At 42.1% G+C, this 20,382-nt stretch overlaps 1 protein-coding gene across 1 annotated transcript in view; it reads left to right on the forward strand.

The window, feature by feature from the left end:
• Nucleotides 1–1,449: 1,449 nt before the first annotated feature.
• LOC123249707 (G patch domain-containing protein 4-like) overlaps nt 1,450–20,382 on the forward strand; it is a 49,606-nt gene continuing 30,673 nt past the window's right edge. The window contains 2 exon segments of the mRNA XM_044678841.1: nt 1,450–1,583; nt 2,481–2,586. Of these exon segments, the coding sequence (XP_044534776.1) occupies nt 1,450–1,583; nt 2,481–2,586 (240 nt within the window).

Here is a 20,382-nt window from a genome sequence, read left to right on the forward strand (position 1 = left end):
GGATGTGAGTGATGGGATCGCCCCAGGCTGCAAATGAAGAGCTCAGAGATGCTCCGTGGCCGCGAGGCTTCGATCCCAGACCTGAGGGCAAGCCTGGCGCTCCTTCCATCACTTCACGTGGCTTTATTCCCCAAAGGACGCAATTAAGTATAAATAAATGGATTAAATAAGGAAAGCCGCATTCGGCCCCCTCCCCCACGCTTCACGTTCCCCTCACGCTCCGTGCAGGCGCCTTTCTGCGGCCACTCTGCCTCTGCAGGCTGCCCACGGGCTCTTGCACACGGCCCCTCAGCGTTGGGGGCTTGGGCTGATTCCCACCGGTGGGGTTTGGGCCATCCTCCAGGACGGCCCTTGCCTCCTTTTCCCCAAGCCCCGTAAGGCTCTGGGGGGTCCCTCTGCCTCCCAAGCTGCCTCATACAGAAGGAGCCTGAGGGGGAGGGGCAGGCCTCTCTCTGACCCTCTCTTTTGCTCTTAGCAAGACTTTGGGGAGAACAGCTCCAGAGACCCTGCCGGCTGCTGCTCTGGCCTGGCTCCCCTTAGAGCTGCTTTCCCCCCCCACCCCAGGACCCTCCAGCTCGGCCCAGGCAGCTGCTCCAGGGAGGGAGGGCACGTGTCCTTTGTCCCCCCCACCCCCCCGCCTGCCAACGCCGCCCACCTTCGAGGCTTCCCTGAGTTCTGACTAGGACTATTTTTTCTTAAAAGGGAAAGTGGATGCGAACCAATGGCCCAGCTGTGGGAGAAAGTCTTGCCTTGGAATGAAACAAGGAGGGCCCAGAAGCACCTGCCCGTGGGGGGGGGGGGGGAGGTTGGTAATTCAATTTGTCTGCACGCGGTGTACTTGCGCTGGGTGCGCCATCCATCACTGAAGTGTAATAAATAGGCCTCATCCTTGAGCGTGCCCGCGTCCACCTGAGCTCGGCTCTCACTCTCCTGCCCTCTCCACGCCATGGGCCCTGGCTGCCGGCCCCACTGGGGAGCGGCCATCGGAGGAGCATTTATGGAGACGCACATCTCGGTGGCGGCGGGATTCCCGAGGCGGGCTACCCTGTGATTTCGCTCAGAGAAGCCTGCTGCGCCCTAACACACCCGGGCTCCCCGCCCCTCCCCCCATCTCATCCACTGAGAAAACATTCGTATTTAATTACCAACAAGCAAAGCGTGGGGAGAAGAGTTCCTGCTCCCTGCCTGCCCCGCCCCCCTATTTCACTTCTGCAAAGAGCGAAGCTGCTCCGAAGAAGCTGCCTTTGCCCTCTGGGTGATGGGCTCTGGGCTACGGGCGGGCGCGCATCTACAATGGCCAAGCAGTGCAGCTGGGTACACGGAGGAAGGCGGCCCAGTAAATATTTGCTGTCCATTACAGGCTCTGCTTTGGTGATTAACAGTCCATAAAGAGCCTGGAAGCAAAGCTATCAGTTCAGTGTAGCGGGCACTTAGGCGAGCGAGTCAATGATGCGGCCCCAGTTTCCGAAGGAAGTCGGTGAATTGTTGAAAACCCCGGGGAGGCGCGGCCCCATTTATTCCATCTGTGAGGCCCGGCCCGGGAGGGGGTGGGGAGAGAGCCGGGACGGCGCGCGGGGGCTTCCGTGAGCTCGCGCACGGACTAGAATGCTGCGCGGCTGGATGCCCTGTTAGACTTGTCCCCCGGGGGCCGGCGTGGGCCTCCAGTCGCCCAACAAAGGCCAGTTGGAGAGTTGGTTCCTTCTTGCTCCGGCCTTATGCTGGCCTCTAAAACACGGCCTTCACTGGCCCACGGAGAGGCTCCCATCGGCCAAATGCCTGCCTCTAATGCCCCCAAAGCAAAGCAAAGCAAAGCAAGCCTCAGTAACGGGGCTTTGGGAGGGAAGAGCTGGAATGGGACAAAGACTAGCAGACCTGGGCACGGCGGCAACCCTGGCTGCTTCCTCGCTAAGATCAGAGACGTGGCACGTCCCGAGACTCAGTTTCTTCATTTATAAGCGGGGCTGCCACTAGTTGAGGATGCCTTCCCTCCCCGCGGATGATCTTTGGATCCAGGATTTCAGGAGTCAAACGGCAAACAGGAGGGAGGGAGGGAGGGAGAGAGGGAGGGAAAGGAAGCAAAGCAGCCCAGCTCTGTGCCTTTCTGTTCCCATTTATCTCTGGCGCACCCTGGGGGGAGGGAAGGGGGGAGTGATAAGAGCGATACTCCACTGGTAAGAGTGGAGGATGTTCTAGTGGCTCCTAACAGACCCCATGGGGGAAGCTGGGGAAGGAGCAGGCCTTTTGTTACACACGCCTTCACAGTAGTAAGTGGGGCGCCCTTGGAGGCATCACCGGGGCCCTCCCCCAACAGATGCTGGAGGGCTGGATGCCTTCCCTGATCTTTCTCTCTTCTACCCTCAGTCCCTTTGCCTTCTCTTTCCCCGCTGCCTTTTCCTCTTGGGCTGCCCATTCTAGCTAGCTGGTTGATGGCATCCCAGTTGCTTTACTTATTTCTCAACCAGCTTCTCATTCCCGAACAGCTCCCCAGAGCCTCACCAAGACCTTCCCCGTCACAAAAGACAGCCCGTTACCCCTAGCAGAAATGGTTCATTGATTCGAGGAAGTGGCTGGACCTTGTTCATGCCTGTAAATAACTGGGGTGAGTTCTTACCTGACCAGTGCCCCAAGGCCAAGCATCTCGAGCTCACTTTACATGGAGTGGCCTTCTTTGACTGATTTGCTCAGTGAACCCCCTGCTTTTCAATGAGCGTGAGACGAACAAATGATTAAAAAAAAAAGAGAGAGAGCACAATTTAAGGTATGAAATGAAAAAAGAAATGATCTGGAATGCCCATATATGGACGAGATGAATTCACTTCCCCCACTGTCAGCAAAGTCAACAAGCAATTTGCTAGAAGAGGAAACTGAGACAGGCAGGTTGAATGATTTTCCCAGGCTCGATAGCTAGTACGTTTCTGAAGTCAGATCTGAATTCAGATCTTCTGCTGCCGGGTCCAACATCCACTGTGCCACCAGCTACCTTTTATGAAGCTCTTACTCTGTGCAGTGGGTAAAAATAGACCTGGGAGGTCACAACCTTGCTTCTTGGAAGCTCTCCTTTTGTTTCCTTTACTAGGACACTCATAGAATCAAGAAAGTAAGAACTGTGAAAGCAAAGGCCGAAGAAGAATGTGGCCGCCACTCTGGACTGAGGCTCAGAGGAGCACTTGCTTTGTAAGTAATAATGAAGTCACAAAGACGGCAGATCACATCCAGCAAACTTGCGCCCTCTGCATTTTATGATATTCTCTATGCCGTGATTACATCCATGGGGGCAGCTAACTCTATCCCTGGGACTCCATGATTATATGGGGGCCCTCAAAAGAAAATGACAACATCGATCTGTCAGCCACTCTGCCAGCAAGATGAGAGATGAGGAATAGCCAAGGAGGAGCCGATATTATATTGACACTAAAAGGGAGGGATGATCTGCCCAGACAATTACTATGATGGAAACAATAGCTATCAAGACACTATTTGAGTTTAGAAAGATGGAGTAAACAACATTTTCAAAAATTCCTACCCTGCCGTCCATTCGGATTCGAATGCCACTCAGTCTCTCATCTTTCTTCTAGCTGGTTGATGTGCCAGTGATGAGAAGGAACAGCTGAAGGTTCATACAATGAAAGAGGCCAACAGAATACAGCTCTTGCGGGAACTGAACATATACATGCAAAGAGCTGGGCTCTCTAATTTTCCTCTACTTCCTACTACCTTCCAGAAAGGATGCAGGCAGAGAAGATATGAGGGGAACCATGTCATGAGACTGGAGTATGTTAGCCCAAACAACCAACCCAAGGAAACACATGGGAAGGGTGAAATGATTGGGCTGAAGATGACAAAGATGGACAGATGCAATGGGACACATCAACATCATTACGGGCAGAGAAATACGCAAAAAATTTAGAATTTCTGTAGACTGTCTCTCAATACTTTTGCTTTCAAATTTCATAGGTTTCTTTTTTTTTTTGACCCAGAAATAAAATAATATAAACTCAGGAGAAAAAGACAAAAAAGTAATTTATGCATAAATAAATAAAAGGATGTGTGTGTCCCATGAAGAGGAGAGCTTTCTTTTATGGCTGAAGAATCAAGTCTAGACCCCAGATCATAGCATGACTTTTATAAAATGTTTGAAAAGATAAAAAAAAAGGTGAGCCAAAATTTGGAACTGTGTCCAAAGGGTTCTAAAACAGTCTGCCCTTTGATCCAGCCATACCACTTCTGGGTTTGTACCCCAAAGAGATCATAAGGAAAAAGACTTGTACAAAAATATTTATAGCTGCACTCTCTGTGGGGGCAAAACATTGGAAAATGAGGGGATGCCCTTTGATTGGGGAATGGCTGAACAAATTGTGGTATCTGCTGGTGATGGAGTACTATTGTGCTCAAAGGAATAATGAACTGGAGGAATTCCATGTGAACTGGAAAGACTCCAGGAATTGATGCAAAGTGAAAGGAGCAGAACCAGAAGAACATTGTACACAGAGACAGATACACTGTGGCACAGTTGAACATAATGGACTTCTCTACTACTAGCAATGCAATGATCCAGGACAATTCTGAGGGACTTAGGAGAAAGAACACTATCCACATCCAGAGAAAGAACTGTGGGAGCAGAAACACAGAGGAAAACAACTGCTTGAACACATGATTTGATGGGGATATTATTGGGAATGTAGACTCTAAATGACCACTCCAGTGCAACTATCAATAATATGGAAATAGGTCTTGATCAATGATACATATAAAATCCAGTGGAATTGCTCATCGGCTATGGGTGGGGAGCAGAGTCTGGGTGGGGGGAGGGAAAGAACATGAATCATATAACCATGGAAAAATATTCAAAAAATAAAATGAATGAATGAATGAACAAATAAATAAATAAACTAGCAACCAGACAGATAAATAAATAAATAATTGGATGGATGGGTGGAGAGGTGAGCCAAGCCAGTTAGGATGCTAGAGACCATGTAATCACAAAGAATAGGAGATCTTTAGCCTAGAAAAGAGAAATCTGGGAGCTGACTTTAACCATTTAAGGTTACCCTATGGAAGAGTGATGAGACTTCTGCTCTCAGAAGACAAAATTAGTGAGAATGGGTGAAAGTCACAGAAATTTCAATTGTTTAAATGTCATAAAGAATTTCCCCAAATTCAGAACCTCACCAAAGTGGAATGAGCTGCCTTTAGGAATAATGAGTTCTCCACTACTTGATGTCTTCAAGCAGAGTCTGAATGCCCAGTGAATGGGGATAAGCAAGGGTTTCTTTTCAGGCATACTATAAACCAGAGACCCTCTGAGATCCTGTCCAACTCAGATTAGAAGATGACGCTACTGATTCACTAGCTGTAGGGTATAAAGGTATATTTTACTCCAATAGCACTGACAGCTGTGGTAAGCATTTTATTTCATTTGACCATTGGATCACTACTCTGAGAGGTAGGGACCATTATTACCTCCATTTTACAGATCAGGAAACTGAGACAAATATAAGTTAAGCATCTTACCAGGGTCACAGAGCTACTAAGTATCTGAGTCTGGACTGAACTCAGATCTTCCTAGCTCCCAGCTGGGTACTCTATTCCCTGTGCCACATAAGTTTCATCAATTTGCTTTCTCTCACAGATGCCTCTACAAACAATCAAACACATGGAGAAAGCCCTAGATAGGGCTTTTATTGCAATCTGTAGCTGTTTAAACCATAGAATCTTGGGTTCCGTGGGACCTTAGAAGTGGCCTAATCCAAGCTTTCATTGAACGTAGGAATGTATTCTGCTACATTCCTGACCAGAAGCTCAGACTTTCCTTAAATGCTTCCTGAAGAATCCTGGAAATTCATGGCTAATCATAATCAGTCATAATAATTCAGTTCACATAAGTGTAAACTTAGAGTGCTTTTCTTGGTATTGAGATGAAATCTGTTTCTCTGCCATTTCCATTCATTGGTCCTAGCTGGGCTCTCTGATTGTGTAGACACTATTAGTATATATCCTCTTCCATGTGAAGACCCTGTGAATACCTAGATTAAGTTATCTGTTCTGTTTCTTTTCTGAGATTTTCTCTGCTTTGGGGTAAATATCATTAAGGATTATTCAGCCAGTCTTCAGAGGCTACAATTTCCAGATTACCCTTCAGACTGCAAAGTGTCTTCTAGGTATATTCAAGGTTATAAATATATCTCTTAAATCTGGAGACCAGAACTGTCCATCACAGAGCATAGAAGGAAAATGTCATCCCTTGATATGGACATTATCTCTTAAACCAGTCTAAGGCTTTCATCTCCACTGTACTTATGCCAATCAATAGCCACAGGTCTTTTTAAGCAATTGTTGTCAGCTCATTCCCATTTGGCACTTGTGAAATGAATTTTTTAGAATCTAGCTCAAAGTGAACATGTGGTTCCACTAAATTCTCTCTTTAAAAAAATTGGTTCTTCACTCCAGATGAAGATAAATTTTTGAAAATTAGATGTACCAAGATAAGGCCAGATAACTTTGAGACTTGAGCTATGTCTCAATTCTCTCATCTGCCCTCTTCCTTCCCCCCTGGGTTTCTGCTGTCCCCAAATCTGATAAGTATTCCATAATTCATTGATAAAACTTTTAGATAGGGAGGCCAAGGCCAGTGCCCTTTGTCATGCTACAGGAAGCCCTCCCCCAAGTTGGCCATCAACCCATTAATCATCACTGAGGGTGATTATTTGATTCTCTTCTCTCCTCTACTACAGCTAGCTACCTTCTGCCTCTTTCCTGGAGTCTTCATCTTAGGCTACAAACATGCCTGGGTCTCCCCTCAGCTTAAAAATTAAAATAAAGCCAAACACTCCTCTTGATCATGCAGCCTCTTAAGCTATTATTGTCCCTCTTTGTTCTTCATCCTTATACTTCTGGAAAGAGCAATTTAAACAAAATGTGAAATTGGATTAAACTATAAATCCACTGAACTTGTATGTTCACCAGCCTATATATCTCTGTATCTCACTAGCATCTCTAAGTCCTGGGATTGTAGCAAACAGAGATGATTGTGGAATGGCAAACACAGATATTTCTCCAGTGTGTGATACCTTGGAATGATCATAGTGGTCTTAATCTCTCTTTCCATCTCTTTCCTGTTCTCTGCTTTCCTATCTCACCAGAATCTTCATATGTTGACTAAGGAATGGGTTCAAGGATGAAAGATCAGTTTGAAAAATTATTTGAACACTTCTAGAAGGATGAAAGCACATGTGATTCCAATCTGTTCCTTTGAGTGAGCCAAGGTTTTCCAGGGTATATATGGTAGATTTTATCTTGAATTCTGGGAACACTGATGTTCATGGAATCATGAGATCATATAATTACATCTGAAAGGGGCCTCTGAGACCATGTAATGAAATGGTCTCATTTTATAGCTGAAGAAACTGAGGCACAGCGAGTTGCAGTAATTGGTCCAAAGTCACATGATTAGTAAGAGACAGAAGTGGTATTAGATTCTTCTGATTCCAAGTCCAAGGGACTTTCCCCTGCGCCACAAAGCTTCCCCTCCAAATTTCCTAGGCCTCCACTACCCTAATCCTAGTCCATTGGCCTCAAGACTAGGATGGTGAGGACCCTTGAGATCATTTCATATGATTATAATCTTAAAGAAATTAGAAAGTTTAGATTCGAGAAAAGAAGACTTGGAAAGAGTCAGAGGAAAGAGGAACTAGACTTAATTTGCTTGGTTCCAAGGGATATAATTAGGAATAATGGAGCGGGGAGGTTCAAGTGCAAGGAAGGAGATTTATGAAAGATGTGATAAAAATCTTCCTCACTTTTTGTTTTCTGGGCTGCTCTAAAAGGTGGTGGGTTCTCCAACACTGAAGGTCATTAAGCAAAGATCAGCCGGTGAATTGTCAGGTACATTCTTATCCATGGGACCAAAGTCAGTCTAGCTGAGCACTGGGGTCCTTTCAAACTCTAAGATCTTGTGATTCTGTAACTTAGCTCAGGGTCAGACAAATAGCTGCAAAGGTCGTTGATATCGTTTCCCAAAAATCATCATCAGCCCTTGTCCTGTGAGACATTTTCAGTGCTGGCAAGCCCAAAGCAATTACAGAAGCCAAAAATGTTGTTGACTTCAGCAAGAGTCACATCTATAAATGGAGGTAATTATACAAATTTATTGTGGATGACCACTGGTGGGAAAATAAACTAGAGAATAAGGGCGTTTGTAAAGGAGGGCAGGACTCCATAACTTGGAGGCATGAACAGAGACAAGGCACTATTTATTGACCACGGTATCTGCCTATTCAAATGAGGACTCCAGGTGGCTAGCAAAGGAAGGATGTGCTAAATAAGTCATAAGAAGTTATATATCCAAAGGTAATTATCTAAAGGTAGAAGGAAGAGTTGTTATCAGCCATCTGGAACAGTGAAAGACCAGGAGCCCTAGAATCAGAAGGCCTGCATTCATATATCACCTCCGGTATTGATTAGCTATGTGAACTTGGGCAAGTAATTTGACCTTCCTGAACCTCGGTTTCCTCATCTGTATAATGAGCTAGTTCCGATGGCCTCTAAGGTACATTTCAGATCTAGGATCTTGGTCAATATATCAGACTCCCTAGTTGGCATTTCCAGAGAAGAGAGAAACTCAAGATTCATATGCAGAGATGACTTTTTTTCCTAAGACTAAGCTAGAACAAAATAGCCACACTGAATAGCATAGTAGATATTATGAAGACGGGCATATCTATGTGGCTGGTGGACAGAACTTACTCATAGATTCCAATAGAATCCTTCCTCAAATTTAAGGCATTTGGTTATGCTGGTGGCCCAGCCTTTGAAGAGGACCCTGAGATTTAACAGACTTCCCATGTTCCCAATCCAACATTGCTCTAATCTAAACCAAACCAAATTGCTTTGACTTCAGAGCACAGATGAATGGAGGGAGGACCAAAAGAAGCTTGGTTTTGTTCCACCTCTGAATACACAGAGCGTAACTGGTGTTTGCTAAGGTACCATATGCCAGGATGTCCCAGGGCCTTCAAAGACCATTGGAATGTCAGACTTTCCCTGTGGACTCTGAAGACTATTTTTAGTTACAATTATTTGATGCAAGGGTCCTGTTTTACTAGAAAACTAGAGAAAACCAAGGGCATGGAAGGAAGGACATTTAGCATGATGGGAGGATTAGCGTATGAGCAAAGCAAAATAGAATTAAAAGTGGAATCATTTTGCTAGGTAATGACTTATATGGCTACTAATTATTGTTTGGTCACTTTTCTGTCAAGTCTGACTGTTTGTAACCCCATTCAGGATTGTCTTGGCAAATATACTGGGGTGGCTTCACATTTCTTTCTTCAGATCATTTTACAGATGAGGAAACTGAGGCAAACAGGGTGAAACAACTTGTCCAAGGTCACCCAGATAGTAAGTGTCTGAAGCCAGATTTGAACTTAGGAAAATGACTTCCTGACTCCAGGCTGGACACTTTATCTACTATACCACGCAAGGATGTCTGCTAAGCATGGTGATGGTTACAAATATCTGCAGGATTTCCAAGGAAAGGGAAGTGTTTTCTTGCTCCTATCAGAATAAATGATGGAAAAGGGCAGAAGCAGATATCCCAGAACAATGGAGGGAGAGAGCTCAAATTCAGGAAAGAGAGAACTTAAGTCTAGATCATGGTTTTATCCCTTACTGCTATTATCTCTGAGCAAATTATTTAATTGTGATGGGCCTCAGTTTCCTCATTTGTAAAATAAGACATTCACTAAAATTCATGCTAATGAAATACAGGAAATTCTACAACAATTTGAAGGAAGTGATGCTATCTTCTGCAAATGAAGTTTAGCCCAGCCAAAGAACAAGCAATTTAAATCTCTTATAATTAGAGAAAAGCAAATCAAAACAACTCTGAGGTACCACCTCACACCTAGCAGACTGGCTAAAATGACAGCAAAGGAAAGTAATAAATGTTGCAGGGGGTGTGGCAAATTTGGGAAACTAATGCATTGCTGAAGGAGTTGGAAATTAATCCAGCCATTCTAAAAGGCAATTTGGAACTATGCCCGAAGGGTGCTAAAAGAATACCTGCCCTTTGATCCAGCCATACCACTTTTGGGTTTGTACCCCAAAGAGATCATAGGGGAAAAGACTTGTACAAAAATATTTATAGCCAACTCTTTGTGGAGGCAAAAAATTGGAAAATGAGCGGATGTCCTTCGACTGGGGAATGGCTGAACAAATTGTGTATGTTGGTGATGGAATACTATTGTGCTCAAAGGAATAATGAACTGGAGGAATTCCATGTGAACTGGAAAGACCTCCAGGAACTGATGCAGAGTGAAAGGAGCAGAACCAGAAAAACATTGTACACAGAGACGGATAGACTGTGGTATAATTTAATGTAATGGACTTCTCTACTAGCAGCAATGCAATGATTCAGGGCATTTCTGAGGGACTTCTGAGAAAGAACTCCATCCACATCCAGAGAAAGAACTGTGGGAGCAGAAACACAGAAAAAAAAAACCAACTGCTTGATCACATGGTTCAATGGGGATATAATTGGGAATATAGATTCTAAACCATCACCCAAATGCAAATATTAATAATATGGAAATCGGTTCTGATCAATGACACATGTAAAACTCAGTTAAATTGCTCGTTGGCTAAGGGAGAGGGGTGGGAGGAGGAGAGAGAAAGAACATGAATCAAATTTTTTCAGATAAAAAAAAAAAGAACAAGCAATTTGCTCCAGTTCTTATAATGACTAGAGAACACATTTTTTTTACCATTTCCATATTAAGCGAATGTTACTATACTCAGAAAGTGCTGTCGTGATGGTCAGGTCTCTGAGGGCTGGAATATAGTCAGCACTTCATAAATGCAGACATCCCACATCTCTGCCACAGTGCTCCATGCAAAGTGTCAAATAAATAAGCCCTGACAATTCCCTGCTTTTAAAGAATTCTGCTTTACAGTGAGGCTGATTTTCCCATCAAAGAGTCAGTGTTGCACAGGGGAATATCCCAATTTATCCTCCATTCCACTGTCAAAATGAGCTTCTTTCTAAATAGGTCTCACTATGTCACCCCTCTTCATTCCTGTGTCACTCCAGTGACTCCCTATTACCTCCAGGATCAGCCCTCTATTTGACTTTTAAAGTCCTTCTTAACCAGGCTGCTTCCTGCCTTTGCAGCCTTCTCAAGACTTCCTCCTCTCCCCACTGATATCAGTGACACTGGCCTCCTTACAGTTCCTCCCACAAGACATTCCCTCTCTTGACTGTATGAATTTTTATTGGCTGTCCCCGATGTAAGGAATGACCTCTCTCCTCCTGTCATTTAACAAAGAGCAGAGTAAATTGAACATACTCTTGTGCCTCTCACACCTGACTCAGCTATGAAATAATGGTTTTTGCTATTCCATTGCAGTACAGTAATTCAATTGATGCTAAATTGTTTATAATTCAGATTCTGTTTGAATAATCAAATAGGTAGAAAATCAGCCTTGTATCTTTGATTCCCCCCCTCCAACTCCTCCTCCCTTCCAATTCTTTGTGGCACCATCTGGCCTAGAAAATTTGCAATCACTATTGTCTGGAAAGGATTCCTTCCCCTTCCCCAATGGTGAAATCCCAATCCACAAAGTGTTCCCAAATCCTCTGCTCTGTCCACCTGCGATCTCTCTCTGACATGTAACAAATAAATCATCATATTCATTATATCAACTGGGTCAGACTTCTGGGTAATGTCCCATCCATGTGAATCCATGGGCATATGTGTGCACATGAAATGCCATATTCCAAAGTCAGACACAAAGGGCTCTGCTAAGACAGAAAGCACCCTGTAATTCATTAGGTAAGCAATAGGAACAAGAATTTTGAGGGTAATGAAAAACATCTTTTTAGATGAATGCTCATAAATTAATCACTGCTGACACTGGTCATTAGCAGCTAAAAATATTTCAAAAGCTTGAGTTCTTTCATTGTTACCAACAGTTCAGCATGGTGCCAGATAGAGCAGAATAGGGTGAAAATATAGCTGCAAGGATCCAGGACTCATCAGGGCATTAGTCCCTGTCCCTCCCTGTCTGAGTAGATGGCTTTCATGAGTCACAGTTGTGGCAGAATTCATTACTTAAAATAACTGGCATGGGCACAGTGATTTGGGTTCTAACAGTACTCCAAAGGTTTCTTATTTCATAATGTAGATTGGGAGGGAGGGTACTATCATTATTGAGTATAAGGACATTGAGGCACCAAGAGGTTAGAGGTTGTATCCAAGAGCATACAGATTTGATGTGTGAGTACAAGGATTCAAATTCAAGTCTTCTGATTCCAAAGTCAAGGACTTGTTTCACTCTACTATAGGCTGGTCATCCTTCTAGAGACAGACCTTTCTAACTAGATCTGGGAAGGTCCTTGAATGACAGAAGAGGGTGAAGATTGGTCTTTACATTGTATTTTGGGGTTAAGGGAGGTGCTGCAATTATTCCCATTTTGTCAATAAGAACACCAAAGCCAGGTAAATGAAGTGCCCTGGCCAAAGTAACCGAGCTATTACACGGCAAAGGCCAGATTTGAAGGTCGGCCTCCTTGACTGCATATTCATCACTCTCTCCATTACTCTAGAAGACCAATTCATCTATGGCTCTGTATTCAAAGGCTGTCCGACTTGGGAAGACATCTTAGACAATGAGCCAACCTAGTCTTGGAGAGCCCAGGATCATAGCCATGTCAGAAAAAGGGATCCAAGGAGACATGAAGAGAATCTCCTATAACTTATCTTACAATAAACACACCCTCCATCAGTAGAATATGCCATTATTCACTTTCATGAAAAAGAGTTGGCAGAAATATAACTTCCTGCCACTTTAAGTAAGATTAGCTAAGATAGTGGCAGCTATAGTTACAAAAACATCTCAATGCTTCCAAACTGTGTTCATCACAAACTCCTCAATGAGCTCAGTAGGGCAAACATAGCATGGGGGAATGCATGTAATCATAGCTCATTTCAAAGGTTTTAAGATTATCCCCTAGAAGAGGGATGAGACTTGTGCTGCTTGACCCAAGAAGGGCAGAAAGAAAAGAAGAAGCAAACTGAAGTTACATGGAAGAAGGACCACCTTAACAATGGGAGCTCTCCAAATACTGAAATGGTCTGCCTGGGAAGAGGAAGAAAATATCTCAGTGGAGTCACTTTTGCTTTTGAATATGTTGTAGTGACGATTCTTGTTCAGCTGCTGGTTGGACTCATTGGCCTCTGGAGCCATTTTGAACTGTGAGCTTATGTAAGCAGAGAATTTTTATGAGTCATTAAAAAATTCCTTTATCCCTTTCCTCTACCACACTAATTATTCCCTTTTAGCCTCCACTTCTTCTATTAGCCTCATTATCCTCTTTCACCCTGGTCATCTCCTTCAACCTCATCCTTCTTCTTCACCAATAATCATCTTTACCTTTACCCTTACCCTTCACCCTCACCCTCCTCCATCATCCATCCATCCCTCTTCTATCACTCTTCGCCATCTACCATCAACATGTATACCAGACCCAGGATAGGGCCTTATTTGTCCTTCTGTGATCCTGCCCCTTCATTATTTCCCCCAACATTCAGTATTTACAGGATCACATGGAATAGCCAAACGTGCCTGGCTTTCTCCCTCAGTTATCACTGCACTAAGCAGAATGTCCTCCAAACATGCTAGTGTTTTGAACCTCTCTACAAGATTATTGCAGTGTGCTATGAAGATTGCTGGAAACTATCAGCTGACATGGAATCCAAGAATCTATCTATCTGTCTGTCTATCTGTCCATCTATGGGTCTGCATGCCTATGTCTACCCATAAAAATGTTAGATAGTACCTAAGACCCAAAACTTTTGTAACTGAAAGAAAGGCTCATCTTGATTTGGGCATATTCAGCCATGTAGTAAAGAAAGAACAATGAGTTCTCTGAGAATGTTAGATAGTGGTATCTAGGTAGTAGAGTAGATAGAGTGCTGGACCTGGAGTCAGAAAGACTTATCTTTCTGGGTTAAAATATGGCCCCAGACACTTACTAGATGTGTAGCCCTGAGCAAGTCACTTAACCTTCTTTGTCTCAGTGTCCTCATATGTAAAATGAGGTGAAGAAATGACAAACAACTCTACTTATCTTTGCCAAGAAAACCCCAAATGTGGGGGTGGGGAAGGGAGAAAAGCCAGACATTAAAATAAGATTCAGGTTACTCATTTTTCATCTATTTCTTGTAAATTTATACAAAATATAATTTAGAAACTTTGAATCATTTGTTAAATGCATTAGGTAAGCTGAACATTTAAAAAAACTAAAAACTACAAAAATCTAGTCATTATTATTATTGTGATAGTTTGGGAGAGGCAGATAAAGAACTATACTTGGAGCCAGCTAGATCTGGATTCAAGTTCTGCCTCACACATACTGTGTGACCCTAGGCAAGTCACTTAACTTCTTAGGGTTTTAGGCAAATCTGAGAAGTTGCTAACCCACTTTAGCAAAGAGAGTTTCCCTATCACAGAGTCCTTTTGATCAATGAAAGCACAGGGCCATTCTTCCAATCCTGCTACTGTTGCAAATATGGACCAAAGACCACTGATCACAAGCTTTAGCTTCTGAATTTTTTTAAATGAAGAATATGGGTTCCATTCCTTATCTACTCATGCTCAGACATTGTTAAATAATAAAGATACTAAAAACAATCAATATCTTATTTCTAAAACATGTATATCAGATGGGGTCAGAATCATTTTAAGGTAACGTAGAAAGATGTGATGCTCAAGAAACCTGAAAATGGAAATGCAACAAATTCAATGCAATGCAGCAAACATTAAGCACCTACTCTGTGCTCAACAAAGAGCAAATGATGCACCTTATTCTAAGTGAATTATGGTAACTATTTCATGTTAGTTACTGTAACTTTTTATATGAGAAATCAAAATGAAGTCACAAATCTATTATCCGAATAATTAATATTCAGAGAAAGAATTCAATTATTTTAAGGTTATATGAATGTTGGGGGTGGGTGAGAAATACATAGAGACATACTCTGGAAATTCTCCTATCATTCAAGTCAAGACAAATTAGTGCCCTGGGGCTTTAGACTTTGAAAAAGAAACTTAACCTTGAGATGATAAGCAGGAAAAAAATTCATGGAAGTTTCAGTGTTGATTAACTTTGTTTTCTTATTATCCTGATTGAATTAAAAAGGAGATGGACAAAAAACTCTTAATGCCATGTACAATTGGTCACTGAGGGAAAATGGTGAAAACTGAAGAGATCCTATGTATAGATTATTCACTGGGAATCTTCATTTCAAGAGAATGAAGAAAATTAATCAGAAAGATGCATCTCTCAAGAGAGAATGAAGGCATATTAGAGAGGAGCATGATCATGCTTAAACAGGCATTGAAACATGAGTAACCCAGGCCTCGTGGAATAGTTTCTTTCTGCCTGGTCTAGAACTGGATAGAAATATTCAGAGAAATCACAAAATCTGTGTCAGAAACATTGTATTCATCAGATAAACAGCATGATAGTGAATAAATCAATGGAATCATTCTTTCACATTTGAAGATGGCACAGCTGGGAAATCCTATGTCCATAAGTAAACAATGAGAGTTCAGAGGACACCACTAAAATCTACAGGGCAGGAGCAACAATGAAAAAAGGCCCAGAACAGAATTCACCACAGACACTCAACTTTGGATAACATATTTCACCAATGATCTATTCAAAATTGGAAAGTTATTAAGCGTGAAAGTGGTTAAGAAGTTCTGCCTTTGATGAATAAGGATGGAAGGATGGGAATTGTAAAGGTATTTAAATATTTTGTTACTATAAATTATACTGATTCAGAAAAAGTCTTTGAGGAAAAGGTCTTCCTAATTCATTTAGTTTAAAAATCCTAGAGAACATATCACAGAAGGGCCCTTCTTTTATTATGATCAGAACATATATCAGAAGCATAATATGTGTGTGTGCATTATTTTTTTACAATGGAGAAATACTAGCTGATCCCTAGGTACCAATAAGGGAAATAGCCCTCTACTCACTACCATTTTACATAGCAGTAGCTATGCTAGCTTTTGCAAAAGTATTACACATAGGATTAAAGTGATAAACTAGAAAAGAGAACACACAATTACGCAAATGATGTGATTTTGTACTTAGAAAACATCAAAGAATCAACAAAGAACTAATAAAAATGTTAATAATTCCAGTAAGGTAGCAGGATATAAAATATATACATAAATTATCAATATTTCTGTACAATATTAACAAAAAGCAAGAAGAAATAAGAAGAGATATTTCCATTCAAGAGATAATTGTACAAAGAACTTAACCTACCAAGATGCAACAGTTACAGAAACACGACTACAAAATACCTTTTTTTTTTTAACAGAAATAAAGGGTGAAATGAAAAGTATCTGTTGTTATGGTTGGGATTTGCTGATACAACCCAAATTGCATTACTACCTTTATTAGTTTATTGATTTAATATTATGCCATTCAAACTTCTCTGCGGATACTTTCTACAATGAGAAAAAAGAGTAACAACATTTATCTAGAAGAACAAAAATTTTAAACCTAAGGGAAAATAAGGTGTAAGGATGTATATAAAGGGAACCTAGAATTACCAGGTCTCAAATTATTATAAGGCAGTAGCCATCAAAACAATTAGGTGTGAATAGAACAACAAACAACCCAAGTCAGCGAATTAGCCTTAGAATGCAAGAAACAGAAGGTAGTGGAAAGAGAAAACTTCAGTCAGTAAAGAAATAGAAAGCTCAGTATCAGCTAAACCCAAGCATGCAAATTCCAGGAGGAAGGTCACCCATTGGGCAGGAATTGCTGGGAAAACTGGATAGCAAGTTGTCAGAAAATTAGATCAGGCCAATGTTTTTATATTATTCCATAATAAATTCAAAATAGATGCATAAACCAAATAAGAAAATGCCATAAAATAAATTAGAATTGGAAGAAATCCAGTATCTTTCATAACGAGGATTGAAAAGGAAATTCTTAACCAAATAATAGCTAGTGGAGATCAGAAAAGATAAAAGGGAGAATTTTGACAACTTAAATTGTTTAAAAAATATTTTTCTTGAACAAAATCAATGACTACAGAAATCAAGGAGAAAATATAGACTGGGAAAAGATCTGAATCAAATAGCACTGATTAATGTCTGTTGTCCACAACAGAAAATGAAATAACCCAACTACATAATGCCAAGAGGCATCATTCCCTAACAGATAAGTGGTTTATTAGAATGAACAGTTTTCAGAAGAGGAATTGGAAACTACAAACGGCCACATGAAAATGTTTTCCAAATCATTGCTAGTCAAAGAAATGCAGAATAAGACAATGCAGAGTTTTACCTTTAGCCCCCTTAAATTGGCAAAGATAAAGCTGCAAGTAGTCCTTGTTGGGGAAGTTGCAGGAAAATAAGCAAATTGACACATTCTTAATAGACTTCTTCTGGATATCAATTGGAAATTATGCTAAAAAAGATGACTTCCCTGTCCGTGCCTTGGGAAGCATGACTGGGCATATGCCTGAGGGAATAAAAGAGAGAAATGAAGATGGACTTGACTTCTAAACAGGCATAGGAGCCCTCTTTGTTGAAGCAAAGAAATTGAAGTAAAAGAAGGGCCCATTGATGCATGAATGACTGAAAAAAATGATGGTAAATGAAGAGAAGAGAAGTTGGAGGGTCAATAAGAAGTGATGAATATGAGGAATGCAGTGGTGTGTGGGAACATTTGCAGGAACTAATTCAGAACCAAATAAGCAGGAGAAGAACATTCAATCCAGTGATGTTTATAAGACTCCTTTTTGCCTGGCCCTATGCTAGGTGCTACAGATACAAATATAAAGAAGGAAAAATTTCCTCTTATTGGGAACTTCCATTTTAATGAAGGAGACACCATGATGTGGCCAAAAGATAGAGATCTTGGACAAACTGTTCCCTTAAAAATCAACTACTAATGGGATCAGCTAGGTGGCTCAGAGGATAGTCAGGCCCAGAGATGGGAGGTCCTAGATTCAAATCTGACCTCAGATACTTCCTAGCTGTGTGACCCTGGGCAAGTCGCTTAAACTCCAAGGCCTAGTCCTTATTGCTCTTCTACCTTGGAACAAATAGACAGTGTTAATTCTAAGATGGAAGGTGAGGGGTTAATAATATCAACAACTAACAATGGGCAATGAAGTGATAAACCCATGAAGCCAGGCACTCCTATGAGCTCAGCAAAGAAGTGCAGGAGAATCTAGGTGGGCAGAAGCCAGAAGAGTCCCCCACTGAGAAGGCATAGACACATGGAATATCAATATATTAGGGCCCCTTTTATCTGCAGTTCCACCAGCTTTGGGAAGTCTCCGTTATCTGTGGATAATCAGGGGGACAGGGAAACCCTAAAGGCTCACCATTGGTTTCATTTCCTGGTCCATAGAAGGTCTCCACAGCAGTCTGTCCCTGCCTCCCAGCTTCTGCCCTCGCTTTCTCTTGTGGGGGTGGAGAGGTGGGAGGCCCCAGAGCACCAAGCCAACGGGCAGGAGCAGAGAGAACACATGGATGTTTATGACATTACCTCACGATTTTGCTATGACTGAATCATTTCAATTTTGTATCAAAGGGTTTCCCATAATCACTGTGCTAGATACAGAGAAAATACATGCACAAAAAGGGTGGGTACCCTCCATGCATGTGTTTTGTTAGGAGAGGATGCATCCTTTCTTCCTAGACACACAGAAAATGTGGGATTCCCTCCAAATGCCAGTGTTTGTTGATATCGGTGGTTTCGGCCATCCGTGGTAGGCCTCGGAGGTAGGGCTTAGACCTCACCCCCACAGATATGGGGAACCGAATGTATAGCTGGCCTGAGAGACCTGTGATCAATCAATCACAGGTTCTTCATATAATGATGTAAAAGGAAGGACACAGAGGCACAGAAATGATAAAGGACTTTCCCAGATAGTGCCCAGACCAAGACTTCAACTTGGTTCTAATGAGGTCTAGACAAATGTATATGTTCTTCTCTCTTCAGAAGTGGTAGGTCCAGAGGGGCCACGTGGGCCCATGTATGACCACAGACATCACGCGAGGCCAGGACATATAAGCCACTGCAGTGAAAACCCTGAAGCTTTGGGGAGTCTGGCAGAGTTGGACATAAAGAAGCTCTGCTCCCTGATCTCCCTTGAATGGTGGCTCCCTCATTACCTCTTGATCCAATAGACTTTGATCTATGTAATGCTTGCTGTTATCTCAACCAAACATTTACATGGGTTTATTACGTAATTATTATTCCCCAGCCTCCCGAATCTCCGTGTTTCTGGGCCCACTGCTATTCAAAGCTGATTTTTTAGATTAGAGTTATTTTATTCCCTATTCAGTTGAACCTCCTTTACCCCGGATGGGAATTGCCCTTTTCTAACCATTCTTTCCACTATTCCCACTCAGGGTTATTTTTTCTTCTGGTTACTGGCACCAACTGTGAGCTTTTCCAAAGGCTATAGGCAACCACTTTGTCTTTAGGGGTCATTAGCTTTCTTGAAAGCCTTCCCAAAGGTTCCCTGGGAATTGTAGCTTCCAGGATGAGTTTATTTTGTCCAACTTTCAAGCCATAAGAGAAAAAGGCTCAATGCCTGGGAATTTTCTGGCTTGTGTCTAAAACAAAAATAGTAGTATCTATGTGAGTTGGCACTTTATTTGCCTTTGAATGGAAGGTTTCATCCCCCCTCATCCTCCCACTCCCCAGGGAAGGGGGCCATATTTTATACAGAAACATTTCTGAATTTGATCCAGAGTAGAATTAAACCCCAGTACTGGGAATAACATAGAAATCAAACATCACCATTTCTAAAAGAGCATGACCACCCTCCTACTTGAAGGTGTTTGACCTTTGGCAAGTCACTTACAGCGAGTATGTCGTGCTAGATGACCTCTAAGATCTTGTCAACCTCTAAAAATATATTTAAAGGCAAACAATATTAAAGGATGCAAAAAATTGCCCTTCCCAAGTAACCACTCCCATTTCTCTCCTTAATGCCCTTCACTGAAGTGTAGCTTCTTGGCAGTCAAAATGAAGGTCTTTAAATTAGGGGGTAAAAGAGAGAGAGAAGAGAGAGAAGAGAGAGAGAGAGAGAGAGAGAGAGAGAGAGAGAGAGAGAGAGAGAGAGAGAGAGAGAGAGATATCCCAGATGATTCCTTCTGTTATGTGGGAAGGAGATGGAAGGGTAGAGATACTTGAAAATAAAGTCTATTAATTTAAATAAATAAATAAAAAGCATGCAAAAATAGGTACATTATCCCCATTTGACAACTGGGAGAACTAAGGCTCAGAGAAGCCCAAGCTGAGATTAAATAGGTCTTATTTCTAGCTAGTCAAGCAAC

Source organism: Gracilinanus agilis, chromosome 5, assembly GCF_016433145.1.
Source record: "Gracilinanus agilis isolate LMUSP501 chromosome 5, AgileGrace, whole genome shotgun sequence".
NCBI lineage: Eukaryota > Metazoa > Chordata > Mammalia > Didelphimorphia > Didelphidae > Gracilinanus > Gracilinanus agilis.